Genomic DNA, 19260 nt, shown 5'->3' on the forward strand with positions numbered 1-19260 from the left:
ATGAAAAATTAAAGGACAAAAAACGGAGACTAATCACGTGAGTGAATATATGGAGGATTAAATTGTTTAGAAAAACTAGATAAATTTAAAATACTTGAATGAATAAAAAACTAGGTTAAAATAGATTTAAAAGATAAAAGTAAAATGAAATTAAAGAAATAATAAGAATAAAAATATAATATTGTGTTGTAGAGATGGAAAGTAGCATCATATTATTATATTCAAATAAAGTACAAGTCCCTCAGAATGACACTACTGTACATGTTACATTACATGTACTTAGTTACTCGTTACATTGTATCCATGACTACAATAATTTTAGACCCGGAACTATTGTTATCACACAAAAGTTCCCCTCCCATCCGGAACAGTTATTGCGTAGTACATGCTAAGAGCGGCTAGCAGAAGATAAACAGAAAGCCTGTTCAACATGGCAGAGGTAAGATAGCGATGAGTTTCTCAGTTTATTTCTTATACGTTAGTAGCGTATGAACAATGTATTCCTGATGTCACGGCTCTCTGGTGTTTTCTGGGTGTGTTGGTGGTAGAAATACGCAAGGAAAGCTGACCAGCGTTAGCCTGGTAGCTCACTGCTCGGTCGGTAACTTGACTGGTAATGTTTACCAGTATAGCAAAAACCTCATATATGCGACGATAAGACATAAGTGTTGTTATTGAAACCAGGAGCCAGCTATGTGTAATGAGTGCTAATAACACATCATGCTACACAACTGGAGCATAGTGCAACATTTGAGCTGACAGGGTGTTACGTTATCTACGTAGATATCAGCTGTAGGTAGCAGTTACACCTGTGAAACCTTAGTTACATTAATAAAGACAGTTGGTCACTTAGTCATGACAATAAACAATAAACTGAAGCTCCCAATAGTTAAAAAAAAGGTGAGAAATGATGCAATTCTCGAAGATAAATACGACAGAAGATGGTGTAAACATCAGTTAACACGGGCAGTGCTGAAACGATTAGCTGATAAATTAAATAAAAGAAGATATAAAATGAATAAAGTCACATAGTTATGTGTCATTAAGTAAAAAGTGAAACATTTACATAGCCAGTAGTGTCTGTGCACAGTGATAGCAGGACAAGCTGTGGCGTTACTGTAAACACTGATGATAGCTGTGACAGTGAGCCAGGAGCCTGAAACTGAAGCAGTATTATTTACACCTCCCTTCTGTTATAAATCAAATAGCAGTTGAATTATCTTTGGGATTGAAAAAGTGAAAGCTTAGATGGATTACCAGAGTAGGTGATAACTAATGGAATGAATGAGTCATTCCATTAGTTATCACCTACTCTGGTAATCCATTTCATTGTTTTGAGTCATTTTTAAGAAGAAAAAAAAAGGTCCAATATTTTCTGGTTAGTTTAGTCTTCTATGACAGGAAAGTGAATATCGTTAGATGATCACTGTTGCTCTGGACAAAACAAGACATTTGAAGACACTGTCATGGGCTTTAGGAAACAAAGATCATCGTTTTTCATCTTTTTCTGACATTTTATAGACCAAACAAGTAATCAGTTCATTGAGGGATTCATTTACAATGAATATCATTTTTAAATAAATTTGCTAGGGCCTGACCAATACTGTACGTTTGGGGCTGATACCGATGATATTAAGGAGTAAAAAAATTCTGATATCGCTATATTAGCTGATAATTTTATATATACAGAAAATATGTACATGAACACACTTGTAACAAATATATGTAATGAAAGCATGATATAAGATGTAAATCATGCTTCCATTACATGTTTATTATGTATATATATTAAACTTGAATTAGGAAAGGGAATAAGTATATACAAAGTGCTGCAGATACATCTTTTTTTTTAAAGGCACATATTGGACAGCATAAACACTGATAGATATATCTGTGATAGGCCAATATCAGCTGATGATATCGGTTGTATTTGCAGCTTGAGATCAATAAGCAACTAGAAGATGTCATTATTTCCAGACATTCCAACAATTTCTTAATCAGGCATAAAAAGCAGTTGTTTTTATTTACATCAAACAACAAGCACATATAACTTAGACCATCATTCAATTGACTAATAAAGATTATGGCAAAAAATGTGCAGCTTGCAGTAGATATATAAGAGTTTTTTGTAATTGTACTCTCCTGTTTCTTTTCACAGACTCACAGCTTGCAGGATATGAGGCAACAGGCAGCCGTAGCCGCCAAAGTCTTCATCCAGAGAGATTATACTAACGGCACTGTGTGTCAGTTCCAAACCAAGTTCCCTTCTGACCTGGAGACCCGGGTAAGGACACACACACACACAGTAAACTGATGCATGTGAAGCAGGGTGGAAGTGGGCAGAGTGGCAGGCCTGGGTAATGATGTGGAGGAGGAAGAGCAGGTCGCTGAGACAGAACAGGCTCGGCGCCACATGAAAGCCGGCCCGAGCCAAACAGTTTGGAGTTCGCAGGATAGAAAGCTGCAGTTTTGAAATGCTCACACCACATGAAAAGAGCAGCTTCACAACACTTAAACTCGCTCACTGGTGGTTTATTGGCACTTCCCTTTTGATTGGGTGGTCTCCTGTGTGTGTTTTTTGGTAGGATTCAGTGCACAGTCACACATACACAAACACACACAGAGAGAAAGAGAGAACTGCTGGACAAATGAAGAATGCTTTTACTCTGGGAAGTTACATTTTAATTCCTCTATCATTAAAAAAAAAAAACCTCTTTCCACATTATATTAATGATTTTCTGTAAACTAGTGGTATGAAATATGCAGTTTAGTGGCTTCCTCTGTCAGGATGCTCATTTCTGTCACTTTTTAGAGAATGTTTGCAGAACCTTAAACTTCTTCAGCCAACATTTTTTTTTTACCCCAATGTTTAATTTTGGCATGTAGTCAGTCTTGTTTTGCAGAGGTCTGCGTGCTGTAACATCACATTCTTGCAGACAATTATCTTAGGCTGTAGGGTTTATTATTTTTGGTAGCTCTTTCCTGTTTAAATACTTCTGGAGAATTATGTCAAAGAACTGGGAAAGCACTCAAGCGTTCTAAATGGATTTGGCAGCCAGGTTGCCAAACGCCTCATGACTGTTTAATTTATTGCAAACTGACAGTTTTTATTGACCTCTCTGTAATCTTTTGCCTCCAGAATTCGTATTATATTTAGTGACAGTTACAATTAAGACAATATCCTGCTCCTCACTCGGGTTTCTAAGCCGCGTTCGAGCCTCACGCCCGCTCTCATCTAACATTGTTTTTTGGAATGCTAATACGGCCGCGCCAGACGTAATGGAAAGATGCTCGGGCGGAGAAATGTGGTTTGAATCACCAAGCTTTCCCCCTCGAGTTGGAAAATGAAGAAGTAGAACAAAGTTTCTCAATGGTGGGTACCAAACACGCCTAAGACCACTGATGTGTTGGAGCTTGTTGTCACATTCCTCGGGCACAAGGGAGCAGAACATTGGAGGGTTTTCAGAGGCTCAGGAGGCCCCTGGCATGGCTCCTCGTCTGGTCTGGTCTGGAGGCTCCTTCTCCCCCCCCCCCCCCTCCAGTATCACGGAGGGATCACCGGATCTATTCTGGACACCAGCATGGGACTAATGTCTACACCCCTGTCAAAACAGCCTCCGATTCCAGCAGGCCTCTGCGCCGGTCCTCCCCGCAGCTAGTCCTCATTTGATGCATTCTTGAGAAACTCTGGTTTGATCATCAGCCAGTCGTGGTTTCAGCTCGCTTTCCAGAAGCTGTCCGCAGTCTACAGAACAGCTGAGATACGTCTCTATCTCGCTCAAGGTGTATCCGTGCCATTGGAAAAAGGAGAAAGCATCAAGGTTCCTGCATAGCTGCCTGTGTACACGTGTGTGTGTGTCCATGTGTGTCCTGCTTTTCGACGTGTTTGTCTTGTCAGTTATTAAGTGAAAACATTCCCAGAGCATATGGCCAAGGCATCCTAATAATTTCAGGAGGTGTTTCCAATGCGGGAAGGAGGCCCAGCATTCCCTTGATGTATCACCAGTCCAAAAAAACTCACCCCCCTCTTATTTATCTAGAGATGGAAAGAATGGGAGAAAATGATCTGGAGCTAAGAGGACGGTGTATTCACTGGAGTATCCCACTCACACACCATTGTCCAAATATACAACTGGCTCCCTTCCACGTTTAATGATTGTAACCTTCTGATCTTTCTGTATGGTTTCATGTATTTCAGATTGACAAAACGCAGTTTGAGGAGACGGTTCGGACACTGAATAACCTGTACGCTGAGGCGGAGAAGCTGGGGAGTCAGTCATACATTGAAGGCTGTCTGGCCTGCCTCACAGCGTACACCGTCTTCCTGTGTATGGAGACTCACTATGAGAAGGTGAGGGACATTTTACCTGCTGAGATACAGTAAAATAAATGAAACTAGGTGTTGAACCACAATACTGTGTTGGTTGTAGCTACGCTGGTCTCAATAATTACATTATCGACCTATCATACAAAAAAGTAATTATCACCATCATCATGTCTATATATGGACTTATCGTATAATACATGGACATGACCTTGATCATTTTTTACTTCAGTATTGCCACACTTCACATTAGCAGCTAAGAGGCTATTCATGTCACATTGGCCAAGCAAGTAGTGTCCTCCATTCCTCACTGTGTACGTCCTGAGTGGAGACTGTAGAAGAATTAAAGGTAAATAACTCTGTCCCCAACCCTAACCAACAAACCAACACAACCATCTGTTTTTACAGAAGCGTAGCGCCCATTCACCCCTGCGTTATTATGCTGTTATATAATCATTATATCAGTGGTATAAAATGATCTTCAAATGACAGTAATATCGTTTATCACGATTATTTCTGAGACAATATATCGTCCAAGAAAAGTAGTTATTGTCAGAAGTTTTTAGATTTGGTCTAATGTTGGTCTTGACTCTAAATCCATCTATGTGAGTTTAGTCAACTTAATCCTCATTTACACTCAGTTTTCGGCTGTGTCTGAAATCACTCCCTATTTACTATATACAGTAGTGCTCTACATTTACCCTCTGTCATTTGATTTGAGTGTCTGAATAATGGGTGTGTAAAAATATCCACTATATAGTGCCCTCGAATATTCCACAATGGAACGAAAAAAGTAGTGTCCATGGCATGTACACTACTTTCTACTAACAATCCCACAATGCAATGCTCCACATTTTAAAGATGTGAAAACTCACAAGACTCTACAGCTGACGGTGACAACGTTAAATGTTGACTAGTAAGTGTTGAAAATCTTGATTTGCTGCTCACTACTGAGTGAAATATTTCGTGTTTATTGTATGTTGATGAAAACACCATGTGCTATAGTTAAATAATGTATTTTTAGCTAATTTTAGCCAAACTGCAGCTTGTATGATTGGCTAAAATGCTGTTTTAAAAAAAAAGCATGGTCTAAAGTCAAAGAACGTCAGTAGTTTGCATATTTGTTTGATCACTTCAGTTTGATTTCAATACCAGCAGAAGAAATACTAGAAAATGAAGAGTACTGATATTATTAATAATTCAACAAGTGTAGCCCTGGAAAAATGAAACAAAACACGGAGAACAAGAGTTCAAGACAAGGAAAACCAGACAGAGGGTGATTGTTTTCAAAGGAAAAAAACATGACAAACTGTATGTAACCTGACTTACTGAATAAGACTTATTTCCAACCCAGTTTCACTGTTACACACCGAAATCCGTTCAAGATCATAAATAATTCCGGTCAGATTGTGAGTCCCAGCAAACTGCCACACTAACTCTTTCCACAGCGATCAAGGCTCCAAACATCCACTTCTGCTTTTTTTCCAGCAAAGGCCTGCTGTAGCTGTCATTTATTTTTTCATCACCTGCTCACTAGTCCAAGCTCCTGAGACGGTAGGGTGCGGCTCCACTCTAGGTCCAGCAGTGCAGATGTGCAGCAGGAAGAGAAATGGTTTCATAAAATCTCTTATTTTCAAATCCATTGTGGTCATTTTTCAACAGTGTTATATATGGATATCTAAACATGGATTTTGTTTCATAGCGTCTCTCTTCTGGTCAAGGGCTCTTTTTGGCCATGAAAAATATACAGTTATTGAATGTATTTGACAATTTTTTGGTAACAAAATTAATACTTCTATACTTCCAAAGTATGTAAAACTGTTCAGTACTGAATGTTGGCCACAAATATCTGCTCATATTTATAATCTTGCTTAGTTCTTTGACCATATAGTTCCTTATTTCAATGAAAAAGATTTGACCTTTTGAAAATTAAGTCCAACAGCTTGTGTTGGCTTCTTTTGTTAAATAAAAAAGAGGGTTTTGTAGAAAATTGGTATCGGTACCAAAAACTGATACAAGTATATCATATATCATATGAGCAGGCATGAACATTTCAGATACAGAATGAAGAGATCTTGTATCTTGCATTGACCACTGCATGAAGACACATCAACACAGTGTATATTTGAAATGATTGAAGTTGGTTACTGCTGGAAGAAGTCATGCCGCTGCTGTGTGTGCTGTTCTTCCTCGGCTTGTAAATCAATGAGAGCTCGCAAATAAATATGATTTATATACATCTCAAATCCCTTCTGGCCCTTTTTAATATGGAATGTAAATGGATCAACATGTCAGTGGTCCTTTCCATGTTCTATGAATTTGTCTTTAAGTGGACAGCAGCGAGCTGGGATAAAAAACATTTGGCTTGGTTTGGGGTTTTACGAGTGCTCATAAAGTCGTGCAATTTAAATTGACTGGTCATTACCAAAAGTAAAAACTGGAGACTTTTATATTCAGCTCTTTAGCCCAAGAATGTGGTGGCTTGGATCCTTTGGCTCTGTGTTTGGCTAAAGATTTTCTAGTTAAATCGCAGGTAGCCAGCAAGGGTGCCGAAAACTTAACTGGACAGTGTAGAACTGAAATGAGTAGTTGATAACTCGATAGACAATTGACAGACCTTTTCGGTCAATTATCAAGTAAAAGAAAAACATTATTTGGTCCCAGTTTCGTAAATCTGAGAGTTTTCTGTTTTTCTGTGTTTTATATCATTGTAAATTAAATGTATTGGGTTCTGCTACATCTGTGAAAGGCGAACTTGGGACAATATCTGGACCTGATTCTCTGGACATTGTCTCTGAAGCATGACATGTGAAAACCATGCTGACATTTGGAGTATAGCTTAGGCTTACAACTATGGTTTTTCAAAATGTGTACTAGATGAAAAGTAATGGGATCAACATTGGTAGATATTGGTAGACATTGATGTGTGTAGAAAGTTTCATGGCAATCCATCCAGAGTTGTGGAGACATTTCACCCAAACACACCAAGGTCAACCTCATGGTATTGCTAGACGAAAAGTCATTAAGTTTTATGGTGTTCAAGCAGACTAAATGAGTTAAGTTTAATATTTTCAATGTTGAACAGCAGCAGAAGAGACATCAATAGGAAAATGTCATGAATTAATAATGTAATGGCACTTATAGTCGGTCAGTCTGTTACACTACAGCCAAATGATGTCAGGATTCTCCAACTCGGAGCGAGTGTAGTTCCAACAGCCTTTCTAAGCTCAGCAATTACTGCAAAGTCTTTTTTGAAATTTAAACACAGATCAATAAATTTCAACTGCCTTAAAACTTCAAACCTCATTTCTCTGCAAAGGAATGATTGTTTAAGTATGTTGCTGATGTCATAGAGGCAAGCTGAAACAAAGCTTACAACATTGAGCCAAAACCAACAAAAGAATCGACAGAAAATGAAAACTTGAGATTCTTAGAATGTCAGAACCATGCATAGATGCTTTGTTATAATTATATCATCGGATTGCCGTCCAAGAGAAATGCCGATGTTGATATATTTGGACATACCGCGACCCAGATGACCGAGTCTTCACAGACACACAGTATACCCATGAGAAATGTATATGAAACTGTGATTGCTGTGTGCTTTCAGGTCTTGAAGAAGATTGCCAAGTATGTCCAGGAGCAGAATGACAAGATCTACGCACCGAGAGGCCTCCTGCTCACCGACCCCATCGAGAGAGGCCTGCGAGTTGTATCCACTTTGGTGTCTGATGTAGTCGAGAAAAACTGTTTGTTGTCTTCTGTAAGGTGAAATTTTCCGTCTGCCTTGACCATTGTTTGGCATGTAGAAACAAACTGCAAACAGTAAGCCCTTAAATGGATGAATTCCAGGCTTTGTTCTCCAGAGGAACACAATGACAGCAATAGTAGACCGAAACACGGATTGCCAACCTTCCAAACAAGTTAAAAACACAAGGGGTTTAATGGTCAAGAACAATGTTTTTACACTAAATAAATCTTGTTAAGCAAGAATGAACACGGGCGGGAAGAAAGAATGACAAGCTAAATATTTTATATCATGTATAATAACTCGTAAAACATAACCCTGAGACGGGGAAATGTGGATGTCATTGTACCGCAGCAGTAAGCAAAAGCTTTCACAATGACCTAATGAATGTAGTGACTTACAGGCCTGCCCGCACCACATCTCTCCCTTTAACCACTGGATGAAAATGGAAAGCAGCAGTCCCGGGCACCTTTAAAAGAAATCCAGCGCTATGTAGTAATACCCTGTAAAAACACCAGATAAAAGTTAGTATGTAATCCATAGCATCTGCATAAAATCAGCGGGTGCAGCTACATCCTGGCTTTACCAACGCATGTATGTGTGTGTGTATGTGTGTGTGTGGGGGTGACTCAACATCCCAATTAATTGTAGCTGGGCGGCAATGGGAGATTAGGGATAACAAAATATGACTGAAATTGTTCACAGCTGAGCTTTGTTCCCCCTCTCGCCTATTATTTTATAGGGTTGACAGTGATCTGGATTATTTCTCCAACACCGTGGAGCTGCTGTGCTGATTTTGGCAGGGGAACGCAGGGCAGAGAGCGGGCGGATTGACAGGAATGCCTCACCTGAGCAGTTATTTTAACATTCAAACTAGAGAAATCTGATGATCATATTTGTAATTGTCAGATTATTCGACCGCTTAATATTTCCATCTGTGTTTCCATTCCCCTCCAGGGTTTTTATTCTGCTCACAGCCTTCCAGTCGCACCTTCTTATGATGACAGAGCCTTATTTTCTGTTTAAAGGACAGGTAGGAAAAGCTGTTCTGTTCCTTTTTTAAAAAGGAAAACTAAGTCCAAACTGAAATTATAACGTGTGCGAGAACTGTAAGTGCTAATGTTAGCATACTAGGCTAACTAGCTACTACTTTTGGAGTGCAAGCTATTTAGCCAAGCTTCCTCCCAAACTTTGAATGTTGTAAAGAAACAGACCCAAATCACTCAAAGGTACATAACCTATACAATGTTGGCTTGATGAAAAAAGGGGGCAAAGGTCTTGTGTAAGCATTAATATGCTAACAGGGCTGACATGTTAGGCAAGAGCGCAACACGTCGACAGTTCTCTACCAATGCTTGCCCTGAAATGTCAGTCAGCTGCTATCATGGGAACGAACACCCACACAGAGGCTTGAAGCTTACACACTGTTTCCACAAAAATGTCCAAAAACCGTATTCCAAAATGTCTCTTTTGAAAAATTGAGCAATTATCTACTACAGCAGCTGCAGTATAATTACAGTTTTTTATTTCCTCACACAAAAAAAGTGTGGAGAATTCCAATTTCATTTTGATTATAGTCAAATGTAAAATGACCCTGTGCTCACTTCAGAAGCTTTTCCTTGACCGGATTCTATCAAGATTGAGGTCACCATCTTTGAAGACAGAAGCCTGACCAGATAAAAGCTGCCATGGGTGAGTCTGAGTAATTAATATTCCTAGTAAGGCAGGATTTACACAAATTGCACTACTAAAACCACATTTTCTTTTAATTTATTGGAAAGTCTTCCAAAGAAAGGGGGCTTGAATCAAAGAGCGGTATTGCACGAGGCTGTTTATGTGCCACAGTGTCCATTGCTTTTATGCAGAATGCCTCCTCTGCATTCAAAGAAGAATCCCACATCAAAGTTTAGAGTCTTTTCATCTGTGAGTAATATTAGTTAAATGCTTAACAATCAGGAGGGCTGTCTCCTAAAGCATTAAAGGATAATTCTGCTTACTTTATGACTTTCACATGGAGAGGGCTCAGTGCTGTGTTACTTCGAGGTCTTTTACGCACATGAAGTTCAGTTGAAGAGCTGCAAACCCGGCAGCTGTACCCAAAAAAGCGATCAAGTGTCCTTTCAGCACAATAACACCCTCAGTGCACTGTGCATGTCTTTAAATAGCAGTAATTAAACAATTATCACATTATAGATAAAATAGCCCATTTCCTTGTTTACTTTCCTGGCCGCCGGGCTTCTACCACATTCATGTCATATCAGAGGAAGTGGGAGAGTTGGATGCCATGGCTTCAGTTTGACAGCTCAGCTGGTCCAGCAGTGAGACACTGTTGAATGACTGAAAGTAAACAGACAAAAACACAATAATTATAGATTGAATTAAATACAAATCAGTATCTTACACTGAAAATAAGGGATAGTTGAAAAGAAGAGAAACTGGGAGCCTTTGTCAACAAATCTTCCTGACATGTTTAAATGACTAAAATAGTCCTATGCTAAATTATTCAGCACTCCAGTTCAGAATAAATAAAATATCCACTTCCATGAAATCTTTAATCATAATCAATGTAGCTTCTTCTCCTTTTGCCTGTGCTTTCATTGTTCTTTATAAATAGATAAAACATGATACTGGGGTCCAAATGCTGGCATGTGAATTGTTTTCTATATTAACCCCCGTGATAGACTGGCAACCTGCCCTTATGTCTGTCCACGCCCTGTATTACATGAATATATAGTGCTGTAATCAGAATCAGACTCCTAAAGGTCTGACAGGACTTTAAAACTCTGGAAATGGCAGCAACTATTTTTTCTTCAGCAGAAACACATCATTAGTGCAAAAGGTTAGGGGTAGTAACCCTAACCCTACCTCCTCCCTCCCAATTCAAATCAAATGAATTAGAGGCAGCGTTTTTTCATGCACAGGCTAAATGTTAATACCTGTTCTAAAATCCAACACTTCTGACGTTCCTGTCCCTGAAGGTTTATAGTGTTCGATTTGGTTGAATATTGAAAATGTGAAGGAATTAGTCATTAGAAGAGCTTGAGAGTAGTCATGTGAAGTGGGCAGGATTGTTTGATTGTCTATTTTTGTCAGATGCCCACCGACTCAGCCTTTCTTTTGAACCGTATTAAAGTTATATGGCCCTCAGTTTAGGCTCTTTTTAAGTGTCCCTCTCTCAGAATTGCCTGCAGCAGCTCTGTGCATGTTGTCAATACGCACCAATACTAAAACATCTGTATGTCTTTAAACATATGGTAAGAGTCTCAATACAAAGGCTTGTCAATCATAGACATTCTGTATCTGCAGGACAGCATCTGACAAGGCAAGGTGGAGAAAGACATAACTGAAAATACAAACGCACATTCTGAATATAATGTGAGTGAACAATTGTGTGTCCTGTACTGGTTATATTCCCATACATGCTATTCATGTGACTCGTCAAGGGAAGATTGGATAAATATGGCAGTTGATGGACCAGATTATGTTTACCAATTATGCAGTTTCATTAGTTAGTATTAAAGTTTATTTATATCATCTTTTATCAATGTTCTGTATAAATTTTCCTTCTTGTCCTTTGATTTTATTATAACTGAAATGAGAAGTTTTTAAGACCAAGTGATCATCCAAATATGAGGGCATGTCATTGATTTGAAATGAGACATTTTCTGGGAAATGTTGAAAATATTATCCGCTTCATTTACTCTTATCATCAAGAGCATTCCACAGCACTTGTTTACCATGCCGCGACGCAGTTTTCATTTAAATGGTAAAACCTTCAGAGACAGAACAGTTTGATCGTCGGCCACAGATGGCTTTTATATGTCTGCAGATCTTTCACCGTGGCAGACGCCTCATGCTCTTTTTTTTTTGCCTCGAGAGCACATCTCATCCCATAAATTGTTTCACTCTCTGCCATAGTTAAATCCCTTCTTTCCCTCTTGTGTGCAGGATAAGACGAAGAAGGTCATTTTCACGGTGTCATCCTAGGATGTGCTAGGCTCGTATCATACTGAAAACTACTTTGCTTAGATTCTGGACAGGATCCAGTCTTCACTGTAGCATAGACACTACCATCAGGCCGAGTAAGACATACCCCATTAATATTTTACCTATGAGGAATGTTGTGTTTGGCAGCATTATTGAGACCATAGATCCCCGTGGATGGATAAACCATTGCCCTCCTACTGAAGAGACGCATACAGGGATTAATCTTCTGGTTTGAAACTCCTGCCGAGCGCCTCGGTACATATACATGTCCTGATGAGGAATGTAAACCTGGAGCTTTTATAAGTAGCTGTTGAGAGAAGAGGCCGTTGGAGCTTCGCCACGGTCAAAAACAGAGCGAAGCACCGCCAGCAAGCAGACGGAGCACACATACAGTCCATCCATCCTTCACAGAATTTAAGCCACTTCATCCTGCCAGGGCCTTCTCTAGGCTTACACTGATATATCAGTGATCAGACCAACATCAAGCATTCATTGATGTTTGCCTCCCTTGTGACGAAGTGTTCTTTTTTCTCATTTCAACATCTTCATGGGTGGCATATTGAAAATACGATGAAACCTGCCTTTGTAGCTCCACTAGCTGTGAGCTCTAGGGACTGCAACACCGATCGGTCAGTCTGTCCGTCCACCATTTTGATTAAGACTGAAATATGTCAATACATTTGATAGATATCATATAAAAGATGAATTGGTGAATTTGGTGATCTATTAAGTCTTCTTAAAGCGCCTTTATCAGGACAAAACTGTAACTTGTACAATAGTTTGGTTTATGACCAAATACATGCAAAAATTGCCATTAACTACAGCTGTACTTTGTGTTTTGTGTTTGTTGCTGATTATTAGCATACTATAATGCTAAATGAGCTCAAAATGCCTTTTACAGCCAGACAGAGCCACTAGCATGGCTGTAGATTTGTGTTTTACAATCAGGATACAGTTTAAGTCATGTGTGATGATTTTAAGCATATTTTGTGATTTGGGGGAAACAGAACAAGCTAAAAATACAATATCTGACATATTATTGCCAAGTTGCCAATTCAAACAACACTCATAAGCTTGTGTTCTTGGATGACCCTGATGAAAGCCACAAGTTTTGATGAGTTTGACCTCCTTTACACTATTTTCCCTCCTCCATACACCTTGGTAGTAGATGAAGCTGTGCCAGAAACGCCTACTCTGCTTCTTTAGCAAGTTGCCAATTTGCAAATCTAGTAGCGAAACATTAGCATTCATCTGGAGACGTACGTATAAGTACAATATTTGCTCTTGTTCTTTCAGCTACAATAGTCTAAAACACTCCACAGAGCTGATGGGAATTGCAGAGTTGTTGTTGTCATGGCAAGTTACTTTCTTGCACAAATTTGTAGTCTTGGATCCCAAAAAATATTGATTGGTGGACCTATTGAATGTTATGATACGGAGTGATGTGGCGTATTTGGATATGTTTTCTTCTCTCATAGGGATAAAAATGGACTCAACATTTCAATCTCGGAATGAAAGCCTTGTATTTATTTGTCTTGAAAATAGGGGGAAAAAATAAGTATTAATACTCAGTCTTGCCCCCCTGCAGCTCTAATGCAAAGATTTCACTCTCATAGATCGATAAACTCGCGCCACATTATGGCCGAGGGCCTGGTTGGCTGGCTTAAGGGAGGATTTTTTTGTTTGGCAGGCAGTCTTCTGGGCGCGGGGTAGAACACTGATGGATCAGCCTGAAGTGGGATTACTGCAGACTGCACTGCAGGAGAACCAGACTTGGCCCTCCACAGCTCCTGACTGCTGAGCATTCATTCAGAGGCAGATGGCGCCAAGTCGGTGTCCTGGCATTCTGTCCAAAAGACATTCTGCTCCTGATAAGGTGTCGTTTGGCTCGCCGTTCAAACCCAATGCCCGGCTGCAGCACGCCAGCAAACCTGTAAATTAGACTGCACTCATGGGAATATCTAATGTCAGTAGGGAATGCTGGAGAAGGTGAACGTATAATCCTTTCATTGTCTCAAATTAGTTTCTCCTCACCTGCCAAGACTATATTTTAAGGGCAAAAAGCAACACACTTACTACGAGGTAAAGTACAAAATGATACAGTGTGTTTGCTGACTGACAGATGACAAATTTAAAAAAGCTTCTGGTTAGCACGTCAGTGAACATTGATGGATGCGCTGTATCTGCCAAAGACGAACAATCCCTGTATTTGATGCGTGTTTCAACAAAACGCTCATCAAATGCAGTGTTTTGCAATGTATGTGTGGTTGATATGGCTTAAAGAGTTGTTGAAGACGTGCCAACTCACTGCCCGCTCTCTCTGTAAGTAAGCCAGAAAACACATGTGTAAATTATACTCAATCCTCACTAACTATCACTGTCAGTTGGCTCAGAGGCGGTTAATGTTCTATGTCAACACTAAATATACCAAACAAATAGTTCCTAGAGATGAAAATGGAGTTAAGGTAGTATACTACATTGATGTTATGTTGTCTAGTCCTACTCCTAGTCCCTAGTCCCTGAATTTGGTAATACTTTCATACACACACAAAGGGATTGATGCACTTTATCTTAGCAAATGTTTCAACTTATCATAAGAGTAAAAGGAAAAGGTAATTAGGAAAAACACACTTGCTGAAGAAAACGTAGTTCTGAGAAAAACAGCACTGTAAATATTTGAAAGTTGAAATAATGAAAACAAGTTCAGATGTTTTTAAAAAGTTCATTCCTGTTGTGCATTTGAGGCATATCAACAGTTAAAGTGTCAGTTTAGAAGCCCTGTAAAGGTTTGAAGTAGCAGTTGAAGTGTGAAGGCAGACTATGCTTAAAAAGAACTAGTTCATATGTGACGTCTCAGCACGCAATGAGGCAATAATCATCACTGGCACTTAAGTAAGCGGGTCATGTTGGTGATGTGAGGACACATTTACATGCACTTCAGATCACTAATCAGATGTATCACCTACTGTCTACCTTATCTTAAAAGTGTGGCTTACTGATTTTAATTGTCTCAATGATAGAAGATGCTGCTGCATGACCTCTACATTGGAAACTGACATATTTCTACTTCTACAGGCCACTTGGTTGTAGTTTCTGTTTGTCATGCATATGTGTGCTTGTAACATGCTTAATAGAAACCTGGTTAGACATATACATGGCAACAAAATCAGCATTCCCCAAGAGAAATCTACTTAGAGAAATCAGGCTTCTCTAATCCCAATTACACAAACCACATTTCTTGTTAACACAACAGTTAAGAAGTCCGCATTCTGCACAAAGCAGACTATAACCTGGTCACGAAAGTGTACAAGTAACAGTAAAAATGCACCGGCCATGGACACAACTCATCTCTAATTTTGTATGGCTGGTCTATTTCTTTTTCTCTGTGTGCAGCCACTTAGCCCTCCAAGTAAAAACTACATAGAACTGTGTAGAAAAAAAAGAGTACAAACTGTTTCTAAATGATAAAAATGAACAGCCTATGTTTACAGACCCTGCATAACCAATTGCTTTATCACTTGGCCAAACTCAGTATAAATGTAGTGACAGAGATGGAGTTGGTGTAGCAAGTAGAAAACCTGCCTGAATCTGTGCCTGGTGTATTTCAGCACTCACAGTTCCTCCTGGAAGACATTCATAATGTCACAGTCGGCTGTTCATATCAAAAGTGACAGAAAGAATTATGTAAAGAAATTGGGGGGGAAAGAGCTAGAGGGAGAAGTTCAAACTGTGCTTACTCCCTGAACCTCCACCTGCACCTGAGCAGTCGATGCATGTGGGCATGTTGATCTGATTGTGTGTTTTGAAACGGTACAGAAATAGTTGGACGCCGTCCTACCAGCGCTGAAGTTGAAAGGTTTGGAGGGAAGAGCTTTCAGACGCTGTTCGCACATCAGATAAACACCTCTGCTAGAGCACACCGACACCTCAAACACAGAAGGGGATTTAAATGTCAGTCGAGGCGCTTAGCAGTTTGAGGATTAATCAGTGTAATGAGCTGAAGTTTAAGGTAACAGTCAGGCTGAAGTGTCATCACTAAAAGCAGTCAGACGACAAGATTAAAAGCAGTCGAACCGTCGGCTGAAAGGAAAGATATAAAAACAGCTCACGTGTCACTTGACATGTAAGCCCATGAAAGCACCTGCACTGTCAGCTCATGCGTGAGTGTGTTTGCTTAATTTTGCAGTACAAACATCAAAGTTTGACACAGCAGATATTCCGACATGTCGTACAAGTTATTATTAATCATTATCATAACATCTCCTGCAGGGATGAGTCAAAACAGCCGCTGTGAGAAAGCAGTTTATCTACCATGTAACCCATCTGTGTTTTTGTAGGAGCTGCTCAGCTAAGCGGAGCTTCAGGGGGTCTTCAAGCAGCCCAGCACCAGTGCCCGACTCCCTAAGGACCACCCAGACCTGCACCCTTAATACTGCGTCTCTACAATCTTATCGCTTTCCACTATCAAAACGCACGACCCCCCCCCCCCCCTCCCCCCAACACACTTTCAGAGTAACTCTTTTGACTTAGATCTCCTTCCCCAACATTCAAATCTGATTTTTATCAGTGATTCTGACATCGCTGCTCATCAGTTGAGCGTTGAGTCTGTTTTTAGTTTAGCAGTGAATTTGCAGAGACTCCTCAATGTTGAAATGTTCTGTTAGTCATTTAGAGAGGCTGGAGTCATAGCGCTCCTTCAGCTCAGAGAAAAGAAGAGAAAACTTAACTCGGTCGCACAAACGATTGACATTCACAAATCTCTTCAAGCCACGAGTAAATGACTCTTTGTTTATCTTGGACTCGAAAAGCTTTTATGACTAATCGTATTTGTGGAATTATGAACTTTTGTATATTTCTTTCTCTTGTTTCTCGGCACACTCCTTTTTTTCTTTTCTTTTTTGAATAATGAAGTCAACACACAAGGTATCTTATTTTTTATGAATGGCTATAAAACTCACCCACAACCAAATGATTGTCTTGGATGAACTGAGAGTCTAATTTCATCCAGAAACAAGAGAGAACTCTGATTATTAGCCTGATTAACCGCATGTGTTGTCTTATTGATGTTTCTTTTTTGCAAGTATGCTTTGTAGTTTATCACTTTTTCCTCCCGCATGTTTCCTTTCTAGGGTTTGACCTTATTATTAACTGACACTGAACTTTGTCAGACTCTAAACATTCCAGTCAAACCGTCACAGATTCGAATCTTAAACTACATATTTTACTTCGTATGCATTGATTTAAGATTATCTTCCTTCTTGAAAACCCAAATCTTGTGCTTGCTCTGTATCGTGCATGTGATATCGTTAATGCTGTTCCTCAAGTCATGGTTATGGTTCCTTTTATTTGTATACTGTGCTATGCATAGTGTTTTGTGACTACTGTTGGTTTTTGACTCATGTCTAACATGCATATATATCGTGTGAATGCCTTTGACCGAAGTATTAAAAAGTGCTCTTGTTAGTTGCCAGGGCCTGTAATGGCTTTGAATGTTGCCTTTCTGTAAGTCTAACAGTGAGATTATGTCAATCAGATCTTGGCTTTTGTTCACTTATTGCTAACAAGCTACTAAAAACCCAAGACAACGATTCTGGACTGAGTGTAACTGTAGCAGCAGAGCTTCAGTTTATGTTATTGAACCTTAACAAAAGGTTGAAGATACTGTATATGTGTGGCTGATAATGTTTAACCGTCTCAGACATCTTGTGAATGTGCTCTGACACAAATTCATTTGAAGCATCTGTAATATGACACTAGAAATATGTACAATTTTCTTTTTGGAATGCTATAGCAACAAGATCGACACCAGTCTTGATTTTTTTGAATTATGTAAATACATTTTCATTAATTTTTATTAAACTCATCCTTTATTTATCTGGATTTTGGTTAATTGAACTTTTGTATATTCTTTTTTTTTCAGTTAAAATCCAAATGTTTTATCAACAGTTGTATGCTAATAAATAAAATGTGTACATATTTTACACCACACTGGTTTCTGGTGTTACATCTACGTCAAGAGTTAATGTACATTTCAGATTTTACAAACACACCCGTACAGTTGAGAAGACACAAAGTTCCCAGTGCTTTTTATGATTTATAGAGAAGAGAAGAAAAAAAAAAGAGTTTCGAACCAAGAGCTGAAAGAACTCCTGGGCTTCTGTTCAACTTGGTTTGTGTTCAAGGGCGGTATTTCGTGTTGTCTCAAAGAGTTATACAGCAGGACATCTCGGCTGACTCTACCAGAACAGAACTATTTCCCACAGCGGAGGTGAACCCAGACCAGATGGTGATGCAGTGAGAAGGTAAACCATCATTCGGCTGTTTGAACCTGAGTTTGAGGTGCTGGAGGTGAGGCCTGCTTTCCCATGCCCACACTCCTCAGTGGCTTTTCTTTCTGACCCCCCTTGACCTCCATAAAGGGAGACCCCGATAGAACACAATTCCTAACATGGTTCAGTAAAATGACTCTTGGCTCTGGAGGCTACGTAAACAAACATGAAAGCTCACTGTTTACTCAAAATGTCAACTTCTCAAATACATTCGTACATGAGCTGAAATCTGATCCAAAATATGAGATTAGACGAAGCGAACAACACAAGCAAAAACCTTAGCAACAAACTTAGCAACAAAAACTACAGAACAGATGACGGTTTATGGGCCAGTATCTTGATGCCCTTACTTTTGACATGCAGGAAGGACATGCATTTCTACAAATTGCAAAATTGTAACATGTTTAACATAGTTAACTGATATTATTACAGTATATCAAAAAACTTAATATTTCACCCTTTAAATACCATAAAAACCTACACTGAGTGCTCTTGATTATAGCTTTGTGAAATGAAAAGATCTCTTTCTATAATACTGTTTTCATATGTGACAGTGCTGCTGGCCCAATGCATACTGGGAAAGGCTCCAGCCCTCATTACCCCTGTAGAGACCAGTAGATATCACCAATCTTCTTACCAAGAATATGAGATTTATTTATCAATCTCCATTCCACCGGCAGCTGCATTATAATTACTACATTCCTCTTTATCTTGGCACTGATAGATTCTCTTTCATGGGAATTTGATTTTCACATGTTGGATAGTGTGTTTTACCTCATTACTGCCTTTGCTTTTTTTTTTTTTTTTGATTTACAAACCCATAAAATCCCCCTCCAACCTGAACCTGGAACTGACTATCACTGTTTTTCTAC

General features: G+C 39.3%; 1 protein-coding gene across 2 annotated transcripts; it reads left to right on the forward strand.

Annotated features, from left to right (window-relative positions):
• Positions 1-387: 387 nt before the first annotated feature.
• Positions 388-17878, forward strand: LOC128364493 (golgin subfamily A member 7-like). 2 transcript variants are annotated; one of them, XR_008321773.1, is made up of 7 exons: positions 388-439; positions 2159-2284; positions 4199-4351; positions 7935-8036; positions 9711-9764; positions 16397-17604; positions 17660-17878. XR_008321773.1 is itself a non-coding variant. In XM_053325026.1 (6 exons), the coding sequence occupies exons 1-5, from the start codon at positions 431-433 to the stop codon at positions 9750-9752; spliced, it is 432 nt and encodes a 143-aa protein (XP_053181001.1). In that variant the 5' UTR covers positions 388-430; the 3' UTR covers positions 9753-9764; positions 16397-17878. The 2 variants fall into 2 exon arrangements, 1 of the variants encoding a protein (XP_053181001.1); XM_053325026.1 differs by having other exon boundaries at positions 16397-17878.
• The last annotated feature ends 1382 nt before the right edge of the window (positions 17879-19260 follow it).

Source organism: Scomber japonicus, chromosome 9, assembly GCF_027409825.1.
Source record: "Scomber japonicus isolate fScoJap1 chromosome 9, fScoJap1.pri, whole genome shotgun sequence".
In the NCBI taxonomy this organism is placed as follows: domain Eukaryota; kingdom Metazoa; phylum Chordata; class Actinopteri; order Scombriformes; family Scombridae; genus Scomber; species Scomber japonicus.

Coding starts and splice junctions, on each gene's coding strand:
- LOC128364493 (XM_053325026.1), top strand. Junction 2,285..4,198: donor CTTCTGACCTGGAGACCCGG/GTAAGGACACAC, acceptor CATGTATTTCAG/ATTGACAAAACGCAGTTTGA. Junction 8,037..9,710: donor TCGAGAGAGGCCTGCGAGTT/GTATCCACTTTG, acceptor GATTCTATCAAG/ATTGAGGTCACCATCTTTGA.